General features: G+C 37.5%; 4 protein-coding genes across 7 annotated transcripts; 2 read left to right on the forward strand and 2 right to left on the reverse strand.

The window, feature by feature from the left end:
* Window positions 1-2,827: 2,827 nt before the first annotated feature.
* On the reverse strand, window positions 2,828-7,491 carry LOC140772496 (uncharacterized). Of its 4 annotated transcripts, none has more exons than XM_073114595.1 (7): window positions 7,269-7,491; window positions 6,506-6,601; window positions 6,008-6,094; window positions 5,266-5,367; window positions 5,076-5,169; window positions 4,310-4,487; window positions 2,828-3,407 (listed from the first exon to the last, which is right to left on the reverse strand). In XM_073114595.1, the coding sequence occupies exons 3-7, from the start codon at window positions 6,044-6,046 to the stop codon at window positions 3,341-3,343; spliced, it is 480 nt and encodes a 159-aa protein (XP_072970696.1). In that variant the 5' UTR covers window positions 6,047-6,094; window positions 6,506-6,601; window positions 7,269-7,491; the 3' UTR covers window positions 2,828-3,340. The 4 variants fall into 4 exon arrangements, with proteins under 4 accessions (XP_072970696.1, XP_072970704.1, XP_072970711.1 ...); XM_073114603.1 differs by having other exon boundaries at window positions 7,151-7,491; XM_073114610.1 differs by having other exon boundaries at window positions 7,143-7,281.
* A 2,854-nt stretch (window positions 7,492-10,345) lies between these two features.
* On the forward strand, window positions 10,346-13,646 carry LOC140776735 (inactive leucine-rich repeat receptor-like serine/threonine-protein kinase At1g60630). Its single transcript, XM_073120562.1, has 2 exons — window positions 10,346-12,230; window positions 12,869-13,646. Exons 1-2 carry the CDS (start codon window positions 10,868-10,870, stop codon window positions 13,492-13,494), a joined length of 1,989 nt encoding a protein of 662 aa, XP_072976663.1. The 5' UTR covers window positions 10,346-10,867; the 3' UTR covers window positions 13,495-13,646.
* Window positions 13,647-16,826: 3,180 nt separating this feature from the next.
* LOC140777680 (receptor-like protein EIX2) lies at window positions 16,827-18,751 on the reverse strand. Its single transcript, XM_073121964.1, has one exon. It carries the CDS (start codon window positions 18,368-18,370, stop codon window positions 17,123-17,125), a length of 1,248 nt encoding a protein of 415 aa, XP_072978065.1. The 5' UTR covers window positions 18,371-18,751; the 3' UTR covers window positions 16,827-17,122.
* Window positions 18,752-18,810: 59 nt separating this feature from the next.
* LOC140773622 (inactive leucine-rich repeat receptor-like serine/threonine-protein kinase At1g60630) lies at window positions 18,811-22,508 on the forward strand. The gene is made up of 2 exons (XM_073116277.1): window positions 18,811-18,815; window positions 20,929-22,508. Exons 1-2 carry the CDS (start codon window positions 18,811-18,813, stop codon window positions 21,551-21,553), a joined length of 630 nt encoding a protein of 209 aa, XP_072972378.1. The 3' UTR covers window positions 21,554-22,508.
* The last annotated feature ends 1,265 nt before the right edge of the window (window positions 22,509-23,773 follow it).

The following is a 23,773-nucleotide window of genomic DNA, read 5'->3' on the forward strand; positions in this document are numbered from 1 at the left end:
TAGAGTAGAAGGTCCTGAGTTAGAGGACAAATTAAATCTTGATATTTGTTTTGAAATATGGTGCCATAATGCCATTGATTAATCAGCATGTCATTGACTGTCATGGCCATGCTTATCCACTAACTGAATGCTAATCAAACTTAGAAATAGGTATATTAGTGGGCAATCAAAAGCCAAATCCATGAGTGCTAAGTGATAACCCACTATAAAATGCACTCATTTAGCCCATAGATCCCAATTGTTCTTCTCACTTGGAGGCTATCAGAAAGATGCTTCAATCTGATGGTCTTTGTGTGGTTTGAAAGTGATTGGGATGGGAGAAAGGAGAGAAGTGGATTGCCCCTGAAAAGTTTTCAAGATATCATTAACAAATTCCCATTGCAGTCAGACATATCACTGCAGCTAAGATCAATTGGGCATGGGGGTGTAGTGGAGATTATGGTGGTGTATAGCCTTTCTTGGCCTCCATTTGCCTTCTTTAATCCAATGAGAGGACCTCAATTTGAAGTGGTGGCTCTCAGAAGGATCAAAGATGTCAACCAATTTAAGTACACAGGAAAAAAAAAAGTATTTGAGATTGGAGGTGGTGACCTCCACTTGATGATGGTAGTGGATCTTAGAAAGTTATATTCCATCCCTCTTTTGCAGAGGGAGAAGAAGTGGTGTTGATATTAATAAGAGAATATTTTAGATAACCCTCATTTTTTTTGAATGATTTTCTGATTAACATTCTGTCTTTGAACTATTTGTAATTGATAATGGAATCCTTTTGGGTGTTGTTGTTAAGCTTTGTAGATAGAAAATCTAGGGTGGTTAAGTGGAGGATAACATAATGAGGGATTATGGAGTCCCACTCATAGGCAAAATGCTTGCCTTTTTATCAACTTAATAATAGCCTTAATTACAGAACTCCATTAGGACAGTGGTAAGTGCTTTAATGGATGAATAGTTTACAAATCCAAGCATCTCCTGTGGTGGTTGTAGGGGTGAAAATGGTCGGATTAACTCCGACCCGACCCGTTATCCGATCCGACTCAGATCAGATTCGGATAAAAAATTTCTATTCGACTCGGATTCGGATTCGGATAGAATTTTTGAAAAAAATCCGGATACGGATTCAGATACGGTTGGGATAAATTTTTCGGATTCGGATACGGATATCGGATATCCGTTTACCCATATATTTTTTTAAATGATTTACAGTTTTTAGTTTGCTTATTTAAATAGTAAGTATTAATATTATTACTAATAATACGTTATATATTATTTATAGAGATTAATTTCTCTAATTTTATATATTTGACATATAAAAAAATTATTTATTGTAAAACTCTTAATAATTTTATGTTAATTATATTTAAATAAAATATTATAATTATTTTAAATTTAATCAATATCCGTTTAAGATCCGATCCTTTATCCGAAAATTATGCGTATTCGTTTAGTTAGGATATGGTTTTAAATTTTACTATCCGTCCAATTTCTGTATCCTAATCCGTATCCGAACTAAAAATACGAATCCGGATATAGATTGAGCACTATCCGATCCGTTTTCACCCGTATGTGATCGACAACCCTTTGATTAGACGTTCTATTTTAATCCTAATTAAACCACTAACTTTTATGTGGGACTAATTAACTTATCAAATGAGTTCATGTAGGAGGCAAGGTGGACTTATCTCACAACCACTGATTTAATTAAATTTCTTTTTCATATTTGGCTTGCCAAGTTTCCTAATTCTACATGGCAAGAAATTGATCAATCAACTAAACTGCATTCTAGATCTTAATTTCTTTGACTACGAATTATTTGAAAATTGAGTGAGTAGGTGTCAACATGACACTCTTTACCCTCATAATGTTTATTTATTTATTTATCTTTGGACTAAATTGCATATACAAATAACTTAAATAAGAGAAAATTTAAAGTGACCTAGTGATTAAAAAATACAAGTATAAGAAGATAAAGTAATTTTTATTTAAACAGATTAATTATTTTAAACTTAAAAGGCAATTTAAAGAATCTAACAATTATAATGATACAAAACAAAGTTTAACGGGCAAAGTAATTTTGATTCAAAGTACGTAAAATATATTTAAACTAAAAATAAATCACCAATACGTAGTTGGAAAGAGGAGGGCCGATCTGCAAATATTAGGGCTATAATTGTATAAATGAGCCAAGTTTGGGTGGCCCAAAATACTTGGGCTGAATTCGGTCCAGATAAAAATCCATTTAATTTATTTTTTTGGAAGATTTTTACAAATCTATGATTCACATCCTACCTTTTTCGTATCAATGGAAGAAAATTTCTTTGGAATTTTTTTTAAAAAAAAGTTTTACAAATATCACCCTGTATTTTATTTATTTTGTGATTTACACCGGTCGGACTCTTATAATTCTTATTTAACATCCTCTGTTAATTTAAATAATACCAGCAAAAAGATATTTCGTTATAGCATATAAAATAATTTATAAATATCTAAATTACTCATGTCTTCTTTAGAAAAAGAGTACAGAGAAAGAAAAATAGCAGTGAAAATATTTTTGTAATTTAATCTACATTAGTTAGTTAAAATAACGTTGAGAATTATAGAAAAAAAGAGATCGGATTATAAAATCATCAAAGCCGAAGTGTGAATTATAAATAGATAAAATATAGGGTATGCTTTGTAAAAGATCCTTTAAAAAAATATCCTCTCCTTTCTATTCAAAATAAAGTTTGATTATAAATACTGAAAAGGTGGTGAATTGCAAATTCGTAAAATTGCAGGGTATAAATGTAATTCTCCCTCCAGTCTCCAGACAGTCAAACCTCAGTCCACTAGAGATGCTCATATACAACTCCACAATACCATTCAAATTCTCAAGCAATCAACATATATACCAAAGCATTCATAGGAAATGCTCACTCCAACCTAACAAAGAAAAATATCCACCAAGGAAAGCATGAGAAAAAAAGAGACAACAATTGGATGCTGAATGCTGAATGCTGAATGCTGGAAGAGGATTCTAAAGTACAGCCTATTACAAGACAAATGAATAGAAAAGCATCGCCGCTCGAGTAGGTGAAGAAGAATTTAAGTGAAATCAAGACACTCGCTGCTCAACGGTACACAAATCACAAGCTTTTACAGTTGGGATCTAGCAGATAGATCTAAAGACCAACTGACCCATTACAGAGCACTGCAAGAAAAAATTTCATTTTCTTTTTCTCTACCATCAATGTTCATTGTGCTGTAGATCATAAGAAACTTTGCAGTTAGGAAATAGGTGTAACTGCAGCATTGTTTCCTCAACACTAAGGAGAAAATGCTCCCCACCCAACATGTGCCGCAATTAGGCTCCACCTCTTCGGTTGATAGCGAGCGTGAAATATATGAGAATCATTGTCCCCATGCTTGACCTGCCCAAATTTATAAAAAGGATCAATCTATTTGACAGAATAGCGTGATATGACTGTCAAAAGAATATCAAGTGATATATTTTGATTGCATTTTACTGGCATTATAGAAAGCAAAATCGATGGGAAGAAATATTAGAACGAAATTGTAACATGAGATTCCATTCTGTTAAAGCCAAATTGGTGATAGCTTTGACAAGACTTGGGTGGAGCATTATGGACCAAAGTTTGTCTTACAACTCAAATCCTGACCACTCGGAAGAAAATTACTAGTGAGATGCAAAAGATTGAAATAAATGCTCCCTTTGTTTAGAAAAATGCCCCTTAGCCTGTAGCATCTGGTGATCTTATTGAAGGCATGGTGGGCCAGAACTACAGCAGGCTTCTTATACACACTGAAGGACCAGTAATAAATGGCCCAGTGCAAATGATGCCAACCATAAGTGTTAAAACAGATAGAATTAGTTTTTGCCACTGGCGATTAAGCATGGTAATTCCAGGTAAAAAGTGAGCTGCAGTTGGATCCACCAACTTAAAAAAGGTCAAGTTGTTGGACATACACTGACAGGCTTCCATACCAATTTGTTTAATGTCTCCCAGTTGTGATATTTTTACTTTCCTTCTTCCCACTTCCTTATACGGTCTATTAAAACTTTTAAGATCTGCTCGGTTCACCAAATCTAGATCAGAGTATCTGTGGACCTTGAAATGAAACTGTAGGCCCAGGGAGACAACTAAAGTGGACTGCAGAAGCACTTTGGTGCATGCTGGAGATGAATAATTATACTAGAAAACCTCACCCTAACCATTATGGCTATAATAACTTGATGGGTCTGCTGCAACTACTAGTAAGCCTTTATGGTGAGTTGATAAATACAAAAGGAAGAAAATTTCATGGCACTTACACAGTTGCAAAGAAGAGAAGTATTTTCCGTGGATGGAATGTTGTTAAGCGACCAAATCTTTTACTTCTTCCTTCTCCAGAATCAGTGAGAACAGGGCTGTTATTTGCAGATTGGGCTGCCACGAGAGATTTGTTCGGCACCAAAGGTAGCTTAAGCTGCTCCAGCTGAGATGGTATCACTGCCAAAAAAAGAAAAAAGGAAAAAAAGAAAGATTGTAGGTAAAGAAAGAACCTATGGTAGCAATCTCTAATCCATGTCATGAGTATTGCCTTACGGTCCTATTTCCATGCATTAAACCATCTGAATCTAACAAGACGCATTATATCATGCTAAAAAGTCCTGGTAAGCGATAATATGCAGATTTAGAACTGTACTGTCCATTGGAAATGGAAATGGGGATTGTATATTAATTTCTGAATTTAGGTAGTTTAGATGCTTTTGGTAAAATTCAGCATCCTAAATTTTGACTTTACACCCTCAACTCTAAATTTTCAATTAATGTACTTTTGAATGTAAATTTGCACCTAGGGTAGCTAAGGGAAGCTAGAGTCACAAATTTGATATGAAACTGTTAAGCATTAAGAGAGGTGCAGTAAGGCAAAAGAGGAATGTTTGTGTTTTCGTGCCAGAACATAGAGGTTATCACCAAAAGATGAGAATTTCAACCCATGGATCAGAAACTTCACTTTAATTTTGTCATCTAGGTGAAACCAGAGTTGACCTTGTCTAGGATATACAGTTCAAGGAAAAAAGTGATAAGCCATACCTTTAACTATTAGTTTTTTAGATGCATCATCTATTTCTTGGTCCTCGCAACTTCGTCTTTCCATGCGGTTCGAGCCTTTACGAGAAAGAGCTCTCTGCAAATAACAACCATCTAAATATCTGTTCAGTAGACCAAAATTGAGAAAAGGAAAATACAAAATATACTCTTAAAAGGATAAAATCAGACTCACAGTCATTTTTGGACTTCCAGAGCAGCATTTATCGGGTTGCTGTGTCAGACCTTCAATATCCAAAATCACATTACCTGCTTTGTCCATGTCCCTGATCTGGCTCTGCAAGAAGCAATTCAGCAATGAGATGATGAACTCCAAATACCAGGGTAAGGTCAAATCTTAAGAAGAAGAAAGAACAAAACCAGCACACTAACTTCAGCTGACCCAGAAAAATTTCCAATGAATCAAAGTCATAACAGCAGCTTCTCTTTACCTACATACTGTCCAAGCTTTCCCATCTACAGGCCATGAAATAATATAAACTTCAACAACCGCTGTGCCCAACCATTTATAGCATGGACCATGCAGCAAAACAACTCTAGTCATCTAATAGTCACCCTTCCTAGACATCATAAATATAATTCCCCCTCTTTGAATCTAAATTCACATGTTATGTAGCGCAAGCATTTTCCATGCCATTTGATGTAGCCAATTCGATAATTCTGGAATTATTCTGTCTAATATTCAATCTCATAACGTCAAACAATTCTTTAACTCATTGCATATGGTGAAACACATATCTTCTGTAACCTCGCTAACTTTGTTATCTGACTACAAGTACATTTCCCAGCATTGTGATGGACATCTCTCATTTACTTCTGAAGAGAGAGTCAGTTCCATTGCAATTTTAATTATCAATCCTAAAAGGAGATAGATAGATTCAAAGGACAACGAGAACATTAAAAGAACAGGTTCCTACCATATAATATCTGCTTACCTGCATCAAAGCCTCCTCCATTATCAAATGTTATCACGTAAAGGATTCCACCAACGAACTCTACATCAACTGCCATAAGAACATCTGATTAAAATTCTTGACTCAAGAAATAGCTCATGTAAAGAAATTTCTGGCAATATGCCATTCATTACTAAATAAACTTAGAAGGCCAAACAAGATTAATGAGACAAATGTATGGAGAAATGTATCATTACCACTGGGCGAAGTTCCTCTAGTTTGATGTAACCCAACTTGCTTTTCTAATACTATCCGATGAAGGCAAATAGAGGGATAAATGATGAACTAAATACTATGGGCTCATCTGCTGACATGATTTCCAGCGACATTACAGCCGGATCTTTAGAGGACGTGGGTTTCCTCAAATTAACTAAAATGTTATCCCTTTTTGAGACAATTCTGTTGGATAATGATGGTACCTCCAAAAAGGAGTTGAATTGAAAAGGATCAGATCTAGAGTACCTTTAAACGTCCTTTTCTCCTCCAATTTTATGGATTTTTAGACATAAATTGTTGCATTTCCTCCAACGTCCGTGTCCCAACTATGGCATCAAAATCCTGCAACAGAGAATAAAAATATCTATTTTCCTGAAATAGCTAACAAAATCAAACCAACCATAACCACATTCCTTTATACGTCAATCACTTAGATTCTAAATGGACAAGAAGTTTATATAAAGCCAAGAAAAGAATATCTTAACCACAACGGAAATCGCTTAAATTTTTCGAAAAAAATTCCACAATGCGACGGGAAAAAACGCCTCTGTTTACTGAGGATTTCACACAATTAATAGAAAGACGAATTGAAAACCGAGAGATTGAGACAACCGCACAGTATGAATTCCTGTTCGATGTTGGCAAAGAAGAAGAAAGACGAGAGAGAGAGAGAGAGAGAGAGAGAAGAGAGGTTTAAACCAAATGGCCATTAAAAGCTCCACAGAAACCGAAACCTTTATAGTTCTTTATCTAAGGAAATAAAGACGCCCATTCCCCAAGAACCCTTCTTTTTCTTTAATTCGACGTTAAATCCTATCATGAAACCCAACAAAAATTCCAATGTGGCAAGGGCAAAGAACAGATCCATTGACCAAGAACCAACCTCCATACCTCCCATTCTTTCCTAGCGCGACAATGCCAACGGCAAACAGATGCAAAGATGGAAGAAAAGAGAAGGATAGGAGAAGAAGTAACTAGCCGTTGGAGAGTTGAAGACAAAGGGACATACCTCTCTCTCTCTCTTCGTCTTATTCGATCTTGGGCTCCCTTCTCTTCTCCCCCCTCCTTCGATCCTATCAATGCCTCTCGGGTTCTCTTGGATTGGGGAAATGCTAGAGAGAGAAAGAGAGAGAAAGAGGGATGGGCAGAATCACAGGCTTTGGCTTCAGACTCCGGACTGGAAGCACAGCAGACGAGAGAGGTCAGGTGTCATTGCTTTGTCTCTGTCCCTCTCGTTGATGGTGTTCTTTTTATAAAGAAGCCCCTCTATCTCTCTTTCTCTCTCTAGAAATAAATAATTGAGGGGCTTCTTCGGAATATTGCGGAAACAAGGGTGCAACCTTGCAAACTCCAAATTAGGGAGAGGTTGAATGTGTGATCTGGATACAGCTTGAACTTTTACATTGGGCACCCGTGTTATGTTTGGTCTCATTCATGCCCGTATCTATCATCATAATTTAAAACTAAAAAATTATAAAAAACATCCAAACTTTTGCATCTATTATCATCAAAAGATCCTATCATATAAGTATTTATTATTATTGGACCCCTATACAAGATGTCAATTAATGATAATAAAAAAGGAAGAAAAAAATATAGGTGTTGTTCTTTTATAAATTTTCTTTATAACCTAGTAGTAGTAAACTAGTTTGATTTATCTAATTTGGATGATAATAAATGTCAAAAGAACAACTCAAACCCATGAACTTTTAATATACAACATACGTCCAAATGTAATAGGGCACTTAGATGGATTAAAAAATGGCTGATATTATAATTCTGACTCAAATTTAAATATTAAGACACTATTAAGTTGCACTCCTCTGTAGAATGTCAGCTAAATCACAGTAAATTTTTTTATTTTTTTTTGTTATAATAACACAACCTTCTATTCTAATCTCCAGAGAGCTAAACTTGTACAACTCTTACTGTTTCTACCACTTAAAGCTAGCAAGAAACTCGATTGAAACGAAGACCACCTAAAGACGACGACGACCTGTGACTTGTCTGCTCTTCCAGATGCAAAGCATCAGCTCACTGGGAGTGCCATTCTTTAATACCATTTAACTTAATAGGCAAGAGATTTACAAGAGGTTTTAGGAGAAGCTAGCAAAACCTTTTGCATTGAGACAGTGACATGCATCACCCATGGTTTGTGAAAGAGAAGAGACAGTAGAGGAGACGAATGTTAGCTATATATATACATACATATATATCAAGAGGTTTATTAGCATTTGAGTGGGGCCTCACTAATGGTACTACTTTCTCTGGCAGCCATTTGGGCACATGTGAGAAGTGAATGGCTTTTGGTGGTGATTGGCAATCTCAAGCTCTTTGGGTATTAGATCAAAGTTCACGGGTTAGACATGAGAAAGACAAAGTCTGTGGTCTACCACTCTACCACTCTCTGTATAGCTGTTTGTAAAGTGGGTCCTTTTTTTGTTTAATTTTAAAGTTAATTATATGGACTATTGTTTATTTTCATAAATAAATTTGCCACCTCCTAAGAAGAAATTATTCAGCTCCAGCAATGTACATGAAATTAAAGAGCCACTTTATCCTTGGCTCATTTATCTTCCTTAGCTCTTGAAGTGCCTAAATTTAATAGCATCAGATGAGCAACTAATGGAAGGAGTTATTGGGATGTTTTATATAGTTAAGAAGGTCTATCAGAAAAGATTGTTTTATTTGTTATCTCATTAGCATTGAGAAGGGTTTATATGCCGTTTGTGATTAATTTATTTCAATGACAGTAAATTGATCCTCGTATTAAGATGTTAACTTCATTTTTCCTTGTGATTATGCATCCCAATTAGTCTAAGCTTGAGTTACCATTGATCCTGGTCTAGATCAAGCCCATAAGAGTCCAAATTGAGCCCAAAGCTTGAAAAAGATGGCCCATGGCCCGCATGGATTGGTCCTCTGCCTCTTACTTTTCTAATCCTAAATAAGATGCATTAAATGAACTTAGAAAATTAGGTGTCTTAGTTGTAAACTAGATTAAATGGTGCCATTATTACCTTTTATGTGATATAAGAAAACTAGTGAATTAAAATATTGAATGAATAATGAGAAGAGAGAGAGAATAATTAAATGATAGTTACTCAAAAGTGGTGTATTTTTCAGAGTAAAATATAGTATGAACTTTGCTAATAAGTGCAAACAAATTCTATTGATGACGAGAAGGGGAGAAGAACGGGTTTAAGTAGGTCGCCCTCTAAATCTATTTTAGGTTATATCGGGGAGAATAGGACCATAATATAGTTAGCGTGTACTTTTTTTAATATAATAATATAAAACCAATCACTAATATAAAAGTGAGGGTAGATTCGGGTGAGCTGTCAGGTGCACACGATTAATGTACTGAAAAATATAAACTAATTTAGACCAGAAAATAGCATCAAATCTTCAATGTTTTATTTCTAAATTTCTATTGATTTAGAGTATTAGATTCAGGCCATAGATTGTCAGATGCACGCTCGAAAAAAGAAAACGAATTAGAAATTACGAGTTACGAAGCCTCCTTTTATTATGACTAATTCCTGTGTGTGAAATAATAAACTCGGGCCCCACGTCATACTTTCGTTTCGATGTTTTGGTGAACATGCGAAGTGGTGCGGCCGTAGAGCCCAAATCTGTGGCCACGTGGACCGTACAATCCTCAACAGCCCCATCGGTCCAGATCCAACGCCAGCTGGCACTCCCCTGTACGAAAGATGTAGGGATTTGGTGCCACCCCAATTGGATCCTGTGCGAAGGGTACCTAAATGCCGGACCCAAAAATGAGACCATTTTTTCTTTTTCGGTTCGTTTCTTTTTGTTAGATTTTTGCTAATATCACCATCGTTTAAGAAATAATTCCACCTTATATTCCCATTGGCGATAAGATTATACTTTTCGATTTATAATGACATATTTATTTAATTGGTACATGCAAAAAAGGAAATTAGAATTTTATTTAATTTTACATAGACTGCTGTTTCTTTTTAGTGGTTCCCACGTAGGAGGCTTTGCCTCCTCGTTTAAAGAGATCCCATTTATTTGTTGAGCAGTAGGTAGTTAAAGAGCTTTAAATTATATCACCTGTTTCTTGAGAGTTTTCTTCTTTACATTTACGTCCCTCTCTCTCTCTCTCACTTTCTCTCTAAATTACCTGAATTCCAATCTTTGGGCTAGTTCTCTCTTCTTCTTCCTCCTCTCCTTCACTTGGTTTACAGTTAAAGACTTGAAGCATCTCACGCTCATGGAGGTTTTGAGGCTCCATTGGATCTCCCAAGAAAGGACTTGCGAAGACCGAGGGGAGAACAGAAAGAAATAGGGAGTTTTATGAACCCGAGAGAGATACGTACCAAGGGAAAGAGTAAAATTTTCACGGAGAGCAAGGGGGGAAAAGTGAAGAAACAACTCCACAGGGGCATCTTCTTCTCTCTTTCCTCTCTGCCCCCATTTCACGTGAAGCCATTCATTCATTCATCCCCATGCGCAGAGCTCGACGGATTCGATGGTTTGGGGAGTTGAGGCATTTCCTTTTCCATTGCCAACAATGTGAACCAAGGAAGGAGGAGGTTGTTTAGCCCTTTTTTTGCTAGTTTGCTACGACCAATCTCCATGGAAGCCGAATCCAACTCGCCGAGGTACTTCTTTCTCTTCCTCTGCTTCTTGGTCCTTCGCATTCCTTCCATCGACTCCAAATCCAGCGATGTGGATGCCCTTTTGGCGTTGAAGTCCTCCGTGGACGTCTACAACTCCCTTCCATGGAGGAAGGAAGAGTCCCACTTGCTTTGCACTTCGTGGAAGGGGGTAAAGGAGTGCTCTCCCAGTGGAAGAGTCACCAAGCTCGTCCTTGAGTTCGCCAACCTCACAGGGGCGGTTCAGTCAGATCTCCTCGCTCCTCTCGATGAGCTCCGAGTTCTAAGTCTCAAGTCCAACTCCCTCTCCGGCTCCATTCCTGACCTCTCTCCTCTCTCCAATCTCAAGTCTCTCTACCTCAACGACAACCTCTTCTCCGGCGAGATTCCATCGAGCATTGCCGTTCTCCACCGGTTAAAGGTCGTGGCTTTGTCTAATAATCTCCTTTCGGGCCCCATTCCCCTGGCCTTCGCTTCTATCCCCAGGCTATACGCCCTTCTACTCGAAAACAACCACCTTATTGGTGGAATCCCAGCGTTTACCCAGCCTAGTCTTCGATTTTTTAATGTTTCAAGTAACAATTTCTCCGGTAGAATCCCAGCGACTAGGACTCTTATCCAGTTCAATATCTCCTCTTTCCTCAACAACTCAAATCTCTGCGGCGCCCAAATCGAACGACCATGTTTGAAAAATCCTACCTTTCCCCCTTCTCCAAGTCCAGATTACTCTGTTTCATCCTCCATCAATGCATTCCCTCCACTAGTTCCTTCCACCCACAAGTCGAGAAACAAAAGAAGGCTCATCGCCATCGTCGCCGGCTCCATCGCCGGTGTCCTGGTTCTATCCCTCTTTTTAATTGCAATCCTCGTGTTGGTATTTCGCAAAAAGAAGAAGATGGTACCTAGCAATCAATCTCGAGAAGTCGGACTCGACCCAACTCGAAGCAATAAGACCCTGGAAGAAGAAAGGGGAGAACGAGGAGGAGATGGGAAATCCGGGTTCTCGTGGGAAGGAGATGGGATCGGAAAGTTGATATTTTGCGGGGGAGTTGGCGAAATGTACAGCTTGGAAGACCTACTGAAAGCCTCGGCGGAGACACTTGGGAGGGGAACGGTGGGAAGCACGTACAAGGCGGTGATGGAATCGGGATTCATCGTGACGGTGAAGAGGTTGAAGGAGGCGGCGCGACCAGGGGCCGAGGAGTTCCGCCGAAGGATGGAGGAGCTCGGTAGGCTGCGCCACCCGAACTTGGTGCCTCTCCGGGCATACTTCCAAGCGAAGGAGGAGAGGCTTCTCGTCTACGACTACTTCCCCAACGGCAGCCTCTTCTCCCTCATCCACGGTATCGGTTCCTCATTTCCTTTTCATATAAGCCCCTCGATTTTTCTTTATTAAGCTTATCAGAGGACTATTGTACGTATTTTAAATATGAAGAAGAGGTCATTTGCAAAAGGGTCCAATTCTTCCGGCCGTACGGTAGAATAACAATCTCACCCGACAACTTGACGCAATTGTTAACCAACCAGGCCACTATTTGACTATACTCCTCTCCAATTTTGACTCGATTGGCGCGGTCAAAAAGCAGGGTGGGAATTTAGAAACAGTGCTCATCTCTGTCCGCTATCGGATTGAGATCGTCTTTAGCCTGCAGCAGTGGTAGTGGTAAAGAAAGGAGAGCTTGGATTGTAGCGTTTGATCCCAACTTTACACTTGGTTCGTGTTCAAGAGTGATGCATTGAGATCATGTCGTTTAATGACAGGCATTTTAATGAGACCATGCTGTTCCCTGATCTGCTTCTTGACACTATGCATATTGGAATCCATGAACAACTCTATTATATAGTTCTTTTGGCTTCTTCTCACTTGGAATTTTTTGCTTTCCATCCATATCCATAAGAATTTTTTCCTCCCTTATTTATGATTTTAAGATTAGTAATTAATGTTAAAGCTGATGAAGGCTTCGATATTTCTACGTGGCAGGATCGCGGCCGTCAGGCAGCGGGAAGCCCCTCCATTGGACGTCGTGCCTCAAGATCGCGGAGGACGTCGCGACCGGGCTCCTCTACCTCCACCAGTCCGGCCTCGTACACGGCAACCTCAAATCCTCCAACGTCCTCCTCGGCGCCGACTTCGAGTCCTGCCTCACGGACTTCTCCCTCCTTCCCTCCCTCCTCCCCTCCTCCACCTCCACCTCAAATTCCTCCACCTTCACCCCCTCCTTCGACGCCTACAACTTCGGCATCCTCCTCCTCGAGCTCCTAACCGGGAAGACCCCCTTCCCCGACCTCATCGACCACCAGCTCGGCGCCGACATCCCCAAGTGGGTCAAGTCGGTGCGGGAGGAGGAGACCGAGTCTGGCGACGAGCCCGAGTCGGTGGGGGAGAAGCTGGGCGCGCTGGTCAGCATCGCGATGGCGTGCGTCGCGGCGGAAGAGGGCAAGCGGCCGGAGACGAAGGAAGTGGTGAGGATGATAAGGGAGGCGAGGGCGGAGACGATGGTAGTATCCTCTAACAACAGCAGCGATCATTCTCCCGGTAGGTGGTCGGACACGGTGCAGAGCTTGCCGAGAGAGCATGGCTTGGAGGGCTTCGCAGAAAGGGATTAAATCATTGAAAATGAGTCTTAACGTACGTTGTCTCTCTTTTCTTATCATTCTTCTTTCTTAGTTTATATTCTGGTAGTGTAAATCTCAGGCAGAGTGGAATATTTTTTTCATGGTAATTTAAATTGAAATGGCATAACGTGCTTGTTCTGGAATACTATCTATAATAGCTTCATGAAAGAATCACAAGAATCTCTCAATGGAGGAAATTAATAAAACTATGAAGCCTAAATATATAACTTGTAAATCACAAAGAACTTATAACAGTAAATATTGCATGAGTGCTCTTACATGTATTTAGAATGTAAGATAGTATACAAGGAAACAATACAACAGCACAGATTTTTATGACATATATCACAAATTTGAGACTTGAGGTTCTCCAGTCTTATATCTTATTCGTAGAAGAGCTTGGCCTTTCATCTCCATTTTCTGTTCAACCTATTCATGCTCACTGCCACCGTCACATATATGTTGTCAAACAAATAGTCAATCATCTGGAAATAAGCATACCTCCAAGTTTCATGGAACAACAAAACAGCATACACACCCCAAAATCCAACCACAAATCCAAGAGCCATACCAAGATACAATTACATTGACGTCTCTGATCCATTAGCATAGTTGAAGTACTAGCAGGAGCTGCACTGTCTCCGGAGCAAATTTTGCTAGTTGCTAACCCACAAAGATAAGCATTGCCAAAATAGATTGATGGGTCATTAAGCGTGTCTAATTGAGGCCCGGATGGAATCCTACCTGACAAGTTGTTATAAGATAAATTCAGGTGATCCAAAAATATTAATTTTGATATGCTTTGCGGTATAGCACCTGAAAGCTTATTTGATTAAAGATCAAGAGTTTCCAAAGATAACATATCACCTATCTTTTCTGGGATCATTCCAACTAGATGATTTCCAGCCAAATTTAAACTTCTTAGCTGCCGAAGAGCTCCTATTTCTTCAGGAATTACCCCACTTAGATTATTCTCAGAAAGATCCAGTGTTGATGACTATATAAATAGACTTAACGTTGGAGACAATTACAAATAGCAGACTAATATTTTAACTATATTATAAATAAAATTCTCCTTTTTTCATTATTAATAAATGGAGCGATCTCTTATGGACAAAAAAATACCGAGCAACACAGTGTGTTTAGTTTAGTCTAGCTTAATTTAACAAGAATTTGAGCAAATAAAAGAAGAAGTAGAATAATTATTCAATTTTAAATATTTTTTATTTGATAAATTATTTTTATCTCACTTTTCTGATATAACTACTGATATTAAATAACTAAAGATTTATACCTATTGATCTTGAATAACTCAGTGCTTAGATGCAATCTTGGTATTTTAAAATATTAATTTAATTATATTTTATTGAAAATCAATGTTTAAGTTTTATATCCAACCTATTTTGTGGAGACTTAATTTAATTTTTATAATTGGTAGTGTGGATTGGTAATCTTTTACTAAATATATAGAGGAATTCATTTATCATTGATAAATGAGAGCTTTATTTTTAATATATTTATCATTTTCTCTTAACATTGTTTAACTTTTATTTTACAAAATAGTGGTATTTTCAAAATGTTTATATTAAAGCTATCGTGAGCTAAGCTCGAGCTCTAAACGAGGAAAGTATATTAGCTCAAGAAATTAAAAGATAGCCCACTTGAGATCAACTCGAATATTAGATCGAAATATTGGGAGATTGCCCGTAGAGAAATGCAGTAGGGTTAAGGGTAAACTCAACCAATCCTCTCTATTCCAGTAGAATAGAGAGGATTCAAGATCTAGAAACGAGAGGCCAATAAGGTTCCATAATCAATTCGATCGGTATGGTAGAATTCAAGTGCCAACTCCGTAAGTAAATGTTAAAATTAACTTGGAATGTCATTTTCTCATGTGCTTGATCTATTTATTCATAGGGAAGTGTTAAAATTAATTTAAGAAAGTTGCAAATTGATAAATATGAAATCATCCAAGTTAATGTGGAAACCACAACGATATCATTGATTGCTTTTTAGACTATCTCCTCTTAACCTTTTTGGAGGACTTCCCAGTAATAAATTCGTTTTGACGCGTGAACGTGTTCTTTGGGGAGTCGACGGACGGACTTGGAAGTCATCCAAGTGGTGAAGTGGTAATCCTAATCGATGGCATTTAGTGGTAGACTAATTGGTGCTAAAATTTAGCCTGGAAGCAGTAGGATGTGGTAGACTAATTGACTGACAGATGAAAGACTTGGAATTCCGGGTATATTAACCAAAATGAGATGTGGTCGTAGATTGGTAGTAAATTATATTGAGTTAAATTCGTCATGGATTGAAGGGAAAACTAGAACGTGGCTCTCGATCGGGTGTTGTCTGTAATTTTTTTTCTCATTTAATAATTTTATTGGATGGAAGCCGATTAGGGGTGAGATTAGGGGTGAAAACGGGTCGGATTAACTCCGATCCGACCCGCTATCCAATCCGACTCGGATCGGATTCGGATAAAAAATTTCTATCCGATTCGGATTCGAATTCTAATACGGATAGAATTTTTGAAAAAAATTCGGATACGGATTCGGATACGGGTCGGATATATTTTTCGAATTCGGATACGGATATCGAATATCCGTTTATCCACATATTTTTTTAAATAATTTACAGATTTTAATTTGCTTATTTAAATAGTAAGTATTAATATTATTATTATTAATACATTATATATTATTTATAGAGATTAATTTCTCTAATTTTATATATTTGACATACAAAAAAATAATTTGTTATAAAACTCTTAACAATTTTGTGTTAATTATATTTAAATAAAATATTATAATTATTTTAAATTTAATCAATATCTATTTAAGATCCGATCTTTTATCCGAAAATTATCCGTATCCGTTTAGTTAAGATATAATTTTTAATTTTGCTATTTGTCTAATATCCGTATCCGAATCCATATCCGAACTAAAAATACGGATCCGGATATGGGTTGAGCACTATCCGATCTGTATCCGATCCGTTTTCACCCCTAAAGCCGATCCTTTTGGTCGATGAACTCGGTGACCGTGGCGTTTTTTTTTTGCCGAGTATCCGAACTAGGTTGGCACTAGAAAATGGCATTGTTCTGCCAAAAAAGAAAGACAGGTGGATTATTTTTGCTCATGGTAATTTAAATTGAAAGGGCATAATTTCCTGAAGTGCTTGTTCTGTAGTACTATTTATATAGTTTTATGGTTTCCAAACATTGTTGCAAATCAATCGAAAGTTACTCAAGAATCTGAATGGTAGAAATAAAACAATCAAGTCTAATTATAGAACTTGTAAATCACAAATTAGGAACTTAAACAGTATGGCATAAGTATCTATTACATGTATTTAGACTGTAAGAGAATACACACTAGTGACAAGGAAACAATATTACAAAAGCACATATTTTGATGATATATTTAACAAAGTGAGACTTGAGGTACCATAGTCTCATATCTAATATCTTACTCGTAGAAGAACGTAGTCTTTCATCCATATTTATTTTTCATCCTATTCATACTTACTGCCACTGTAACATATATGTTGTCAACGAAATTGTCAATCATCCGGAAATAAGCACACCTCCAAGTCGTATGGAACAACAAAACAGCTACACACCCCAAAATCCAACCACAAATCCAACTCCCATTCCAAGATATAACCACCACATTGACGTCTCTGATCCATTAGCATAGTTTGACGTACTGTTAGGAGCTGCAGTATCTCCAGAGCAATTCTTGCTAGTTGGTCGCCCACAAAGATAAGCATTGCCGATATAGATTGATGGGTCATCAAGTCTGTCCAACTGACTCCCGGATGGAATCCTCCCGGACAAGTTGTTATAAGATAAATTCAGGTAATCCAAAAATGTTAATTTTGATAAGCTCTGCGGTATAGCACCTGAAAGCTTATTTGATGAAAGATCGAGAGATTCCAAGGATAACATGTCACCTATCTTTTCTGGGATCAATCCAACTAGATGATTTCCAGAGAAGTTTAAATTGCTCAGGTGCCGAAGAGCTCCTATTTCTTCAGGAATTACCCCACTCAGATTATTCCCTGAAAGGTCCATTGTCGTGACTTGACCGAGAATTTTAGAATATGTATAACTATTTCCTTTCATTACTAGAGAAAGACTATCCATGTAGATGAGAGTATCAGAATCAAGCTCCAAAGAAAATTCATAATTATCGTTCAGTATTGAATAGATCGTCATCCCAGTGAAATTACCAAATGAACGTGGTATTGACCCCGACAACTTATTATCTGAAAGATCTAAGACTTGGAGGAATGTAAGTTGTGCAAGCTGAGGAGGAATGTTGCCATCAAACATATTTGAGCGAAGCTGAAGATATATTAAATTCAATAGCTTTTCTCCTATCCATATCGGTATCTTTCTTGAGAAGTTGTTGTTGCCAAGGTTTAGAAAAACTAAATTCTTGCAATATTTCAACTCTGAGGGAAGCTCTCCATAAAAGTTGTTGTTGCTAAGGTCTAATGAGTAGAGCCAAGTTAGCGAACCCATGGATGGCGGAATTTCTCCTGTGATATTATTGTTAGACAAGTCCATCAGTTGTAAACTTGAACCCTGCAGCCAGCACCGTGGGAGTTCTCCTGACAAATGATTAGCTGATAAATCTAGGACCTCTAGATTTGTTGGTTCACATATGGAAGATGGTATGCTGCCACTGATCGAATTATTTGAGAGCGACAAATAAATTATTAATGTCGGCAACAACTTTGGTAGAGGTCCAGATATAAAATTGTTGGAGAGATCCAAAAACTCGAGTCCATCGTGTAACCAGGGTAATGGACCTTCCAAATTGCCTATAATGTTATTATAAGAGAGATCTAGCATGTCTAAAGGTAAACTCCATAACCAATGTGGCAAAGTGCTTGTGATGCTTGTGTTGTATAAATCTACTCCATAAATGTGTCTCTACCATCTGAGCCATGCTGGAAATTGATGTCCCACTCGACAGGAGCCTAAAGCAAGGGTGGTAAGTTGAAATGGAGGAATCCAATTATGGCCCACTGATATTATTAGGGAATTGGAGGATAAGTGCAAGTCGTTCAATTTTGTCAGGTTGGCAAAGTGAGCTTCAGATATGACACCATACAAAGAATTAGAAGAAAGATCCAAGAAATTAAGATTCTGAAGACTGCCAATCCCAAGAGGTACTGGCCCAACAAGGGAATTATTACTAAGGTCAAGATATTTTAGATTCGGCATCTGCTCTAGCCATTGTATAAGCATATGCTGCCAAAGTTTGGATTGATATAATAGAGAGCATGAGAATGAGGTGAAAAAGAAGCAAGTGATGATGAATCGCCATTGTATATGATTTCAGTACTATTCAGCGTCAGATGGCTTGAGTAGTCCCAATTGTGTTATTTTATAGGCGGTGGAGTCTTCGTCAATCTCTTGACTTCCATAATAATGAAGACCAAATTATACAAATCGACAGTGACATAGCTCTCTTGCTTAGTAGTTATATGTCCAATGTGTAAGAAACTCTTCCTAACATAGAAAAATTGTCCTATCCTTTAACACTAAAACACAACTTCTAGAGGGCTTTCAGATAAATTCCAATATATATATAGCGAAGTTTGAAAGCTCAAAAAATTAAACCTTGACTAGTGAAGTCTACTTTGTTAACCCACTACTATCCTATTATTTTGATTGGTCCGGAACATATATCTGATCACCTCACATGATTAAACTAAGTGCAATCATAACGTCAGATGTACGCCAAAGAAAGGAATATGAATTTGTTCGAAATTTAATACACAAAAATCTCATAGAACTAGAGTGAGTGTAATAATAACCATAGGATGTTAGTGATGCATTGACGTCCAAAGTTAAATACATAGAAGTCTCGTAGAATTAGAGTGAGTGCAACCATCACTATAGGATGTTATTCATGCGCTAGTGTCTAAAGTTAAATACAAAGAAGTCTCGTAGAATCAGAGTGAGTGCAACTATTGACCATAGGATTTAAGTGCGTAGAAGCCTCGTAGAATTAGTGTGAGTGCAACTAAGACCATAAAATGTTAGTTTTGCACTAAACTCCGAGGTTAAATACATAGGTCTCATAGATTTAAACTGAGTGTAATCATGACGATAGAATGTTAGTCATGCACAGGCGTGCATACTTGCCGTAAACTAGGTGTCGATCTTTTCCCTGAGTGTTGATTATTCTTGAAAATGAGATGGGGAAAGTCTTGAATGGACATGACATTTGATTTTTCAAAAAGTCGACAAAAAAACTTGGAATTCTGGGTGTTAACACCATCATAAAATTTTTATTTATTGATAAATTAAAGAGTATATAAGATATTTTACATATATTACTAGATTAATTAATACAAAATTAGAATTTAAGTATTTTCTTATTATTTATTCTTATAACCGTTTTCTAATAGGAGTGTCAACTTCTAATAATTTATTATTATTATTATTTTTATAAAGATATTAATAATTAAGAGAGAGAAATAAAATATAACTAATTTATTCTTACAGTGATCGGTAATTTCGGTCCATATCACCGGTACTTCTAATTAATTTTATTTAGTATCATTTAATCTTAATCGTTTAATTAGAAAAGAAAAATTATCTTATTGAATCATTTGCTAAGATATTTTACAAATCGAACCCTATTTTTTTTTTTCTATTTTCTAGTTATCGTATCATCTTTCTAGAGTTGATAATTTGACCCGTAATTTTTTTCTAAAACTTTATATAATAAAAAGAGTTAACTTAATTTAACCATAACTAAATAGAAGAGTATAAAAAAAATTATTCCATTAGAAATGCACTTAGTAATTTAGAAAATACATAGATTAGAAATATGATTTAGTTTGGAGAAGGAGATTAAAATTTGTGAGGTAAGATTTAATTTTGGGATATATGATTTAGAGGGTAAGCTTTAGTTTTGGAAAAGAAAATTTAAATTCAGAGGTAAGATTTAGTTTGAGGAAGATGATTAGATTTAGTGAGATATGATTTAGTTCTCGAGAAGATATCTAAATTTAACTTTCAAAACTATTTTAAGAGTATGAACCGTACAATAAGATTAATGTCGTGTTATATAAAAATTATAGTAAAAAAACGAGAGGTTTAAATCAGAAAATAAGGAAATTATAGGGTGTGTTTTGTAAAATTCTGAAAAAGAAAAGGCAAAAGAAAACCACGCCTCTAGTACCGTCGTACAATCACTGAATCACATTTCTCAAGGGCCAAGGCTCAAGCCTGATTGTCTCATAAACATTTCTTATTAGGCCCAGATCCGACCCGTTAACTACTGGACCCGATCTTCATTAGCACATTAAGAACTTTTTTCCCCATATTTATGATTTTAAGATTGGTAATTAATGTTAAAGCTGATGAAGGCTTTGATATTTCTACGTGGCAAGATCCCGGCTGTCGGGCAGCGGGAAGTCCCTCCATTGGACGTCGTGCCTCAAGATCGCGGACGACGTGGCTACCGGGCTCCTCTACCTCCACCAGTCTGGCCTCGTACACGGCAACCTCAAATCCTCGAACGTCCTCCTTGGCGCCGACTTCGAGTCCTGCCTCACCGACTTCTCCCTCCTTCCCTCCCTCCTCCCCTCCTCCACCTCCACCTCAAATTCCTCCACCTTCACCCCCTCCTCCGACGCCTACAACTTCGGCATCCTCCTCCTCGAGCTCCTAACCGGGAAGACCACCTTCCCCGACCTCATCGACCACCAGCTCGGCGCTGACATCCCCAAATGGGTCAAGTCGGTGCTCGAGGAGGAGACCGAGGCTGGCGACCAGCCCGAGTCGGTGGGGGAGAAGCCGGGTGCGCTGGTCAGCATCGCGATGGCGTGCGTCGCGGCGGAAGAGGAGAAGCGGCCGGAGACGAAGGAAGTGGTGAGGATGATAAGGGAGGCGAGGGCGGAGACGATGGTAGTATCCTCTAACAACAGCAGCGATCATTCTCCCGGTAGGTGGTCGGACACGGTGCAGAGCTTGCCGAGAGATCATGGCTTGGAGGGCTTCGCAGAGAGGGATTGAATCATTGGAATGAGAATTAACGTCCGTTGTCTCTCTTTTCTTAACATCCTTCTTTCTTAGTTAATATTCTGGTAGTGTAAATCTCAGGAAGGTTGAAATATTTTTTTCATGGTAATTTAAATTGAAATGGCATAATTTTCAGGGATACTGACTCCAAAGAAATTGTTATTACTAAGATCAAGGCGACTCAAATGATTTAAGGCAAGCAAAGATGGATTGATCTCACCGGACAGTGCATAATCGGTCTAGTTGATGTGCTGCGAGTACCAATCAAATGGGTTGCCAAGGTTGAGCTCCAAAATATTGCGGGTGGTGGTATTATCACACACGACTCCCCTCCATTTACAGCAGTCTTAATCTTCATCCCAAGAAGATAAACTGTGCTGGATGCCATCGAATTCGATGCTGGCTTTGAAGGTGAGGAGTGGCTCCCTTTCGACAGCATTACAAGCATATGTTGCGAAAGTTTGGATTGCTATAACTGAGAGCATGAGAATGAGGTGAAGAAGAAAAGCAAGTGATGATGAGTTGCCATTATACGTGACTTCATAGGCAGCGACCGCTGCCACAGATGGCATCCTCATGGGTGGGGTTGACATGGAGTGAGAGATCTACACCAATAATGTTGACGAGTGCTAACCAAAAGTGAGGAAAGGAGAGTAGCTGTTGAGGGTGCAGGGTGGGAACCAAGGGCGGTTGCGATGAGGAAGGGGTCCGCAGTGGAGGGGAGGCGGTAGATGGTGTATGACAATGCCAAGAAGGGAGTGGCGAGGGACGATGATGGTCGAGCGAGCAAGGTCCGAAGGCATTTATGACAGGGAGTAGCAGCTTCACAAAAGAAATGGATTTTCTTTAGGCTCGACTTGACCAGACCCATTTAACCTAGTTTTTTACCAATTGAGTTGGGCTTAATTTTGACCTAGATTGAGCTAAGCTGAGTTTAAATTATATATAGGCCTGATTTATAATCGAGTCTGACTTAGGCTTGATTATAACTTTAGTAACCTGACTCGACTTAGACAAACACAATTAGTTTAATCGTGTCTGATTTAGCCATAATTATACCTGACTCTATTTTGGACTAAAGTAACCTTATGTAATCGACTATCTTTTAACATTATGTAGATATTTTTTAAAGAAATAATAGCATATTCAAAATATTTATACTTATGCAAGAGTCTTATTAAAGACGCGAACCACGAGATTGTACAATGAAATAATGAACTGCAAGACTATATATAATAATGGGAATAAAAGTCAGACGTATAATCTTAGAATGTATGCATAAACCACGAGGCATTACTTAATAGTGTTGCATAAAGTGCTATTTCATATATTTGAAATGCATAATAGTATCATAGAGATGCTAAACTTTGAAATTTAGAAGTTCCAACAATGACAAGGAAACCAATTACAAAGAAATCCCAAATTTGAAACTTGGCCTTTCAACTCTCGTTTTTAGATCTATTGATCTCGAATAACTCAGTGCTTAGATGCAATGTTAGTATTTTAAAATATTAATTTAATTATATTTTATTGAAAATCATTGTTTTAGTTTTATATCCAACCTATTTTGTGGAGACTTAATTTAATTTTTATAATTGGTAGTGTGGATTGGTAATCTTTTACTAAATAAATAGAGGAATTTATTTATCCTTGATAAATGAGAGCTTTATTTTTAATATAATCAAACTATAAGATGATATTTATCATTTTCTCTTTAACATTGTTTAACTTTTTTTTTTTTATACAAAATAGTGGTATTTTCAAAATGTTTATATTAAAGCTTTCTTGAGCTAAGCTCGAGCTCTAAACGAGGAAAGTATATTAGCTAAAAAAATTAAAAGATAGCCCACTTGAGATCAACTCGAATATTAGATCGAAATATTGGCAGATTGCCCGTAGAGAAATGCAGTCAACCAATCCTCTTTATTCCAGTAGAATAGAGAGGATTCAAGATCTAGAAACGAGAGGCTACTAAGGTTCCACAATCAATTCGATCGGTATGGTAGAATTCAAGTGCCAACTCCGTAAGTAAATGTTAAAATTAACTTGGAATGGCATTTTCTCATGTGCTTGATCTATTTATTCACAGGGAAGTGTTAAAATTAATTTAAGAAAGTTGCAAATTGATAAATATGAAATCATCCCAGTTAATATGGAAACCACAACGATATCATTGATTGAAATAAACATACAAAACTTAATGGTAGAGAGTCA

This window comes from Typha angustifolia, chromosome 2, assembly GCF_048772165.1.
Source record: "Typha angustifolia cultivar Huaian chromosome 2, ASM4877216v1, whole genome shotgun sequence".
In the NCBI taxonomy this organism is placed as follows: domain Eukaryota; kingdom Viridiplantae; phylum Streptophyta; class Magnoliopsida; order Poales; family Typhaceae; genus Typha; species Typha angustifolia.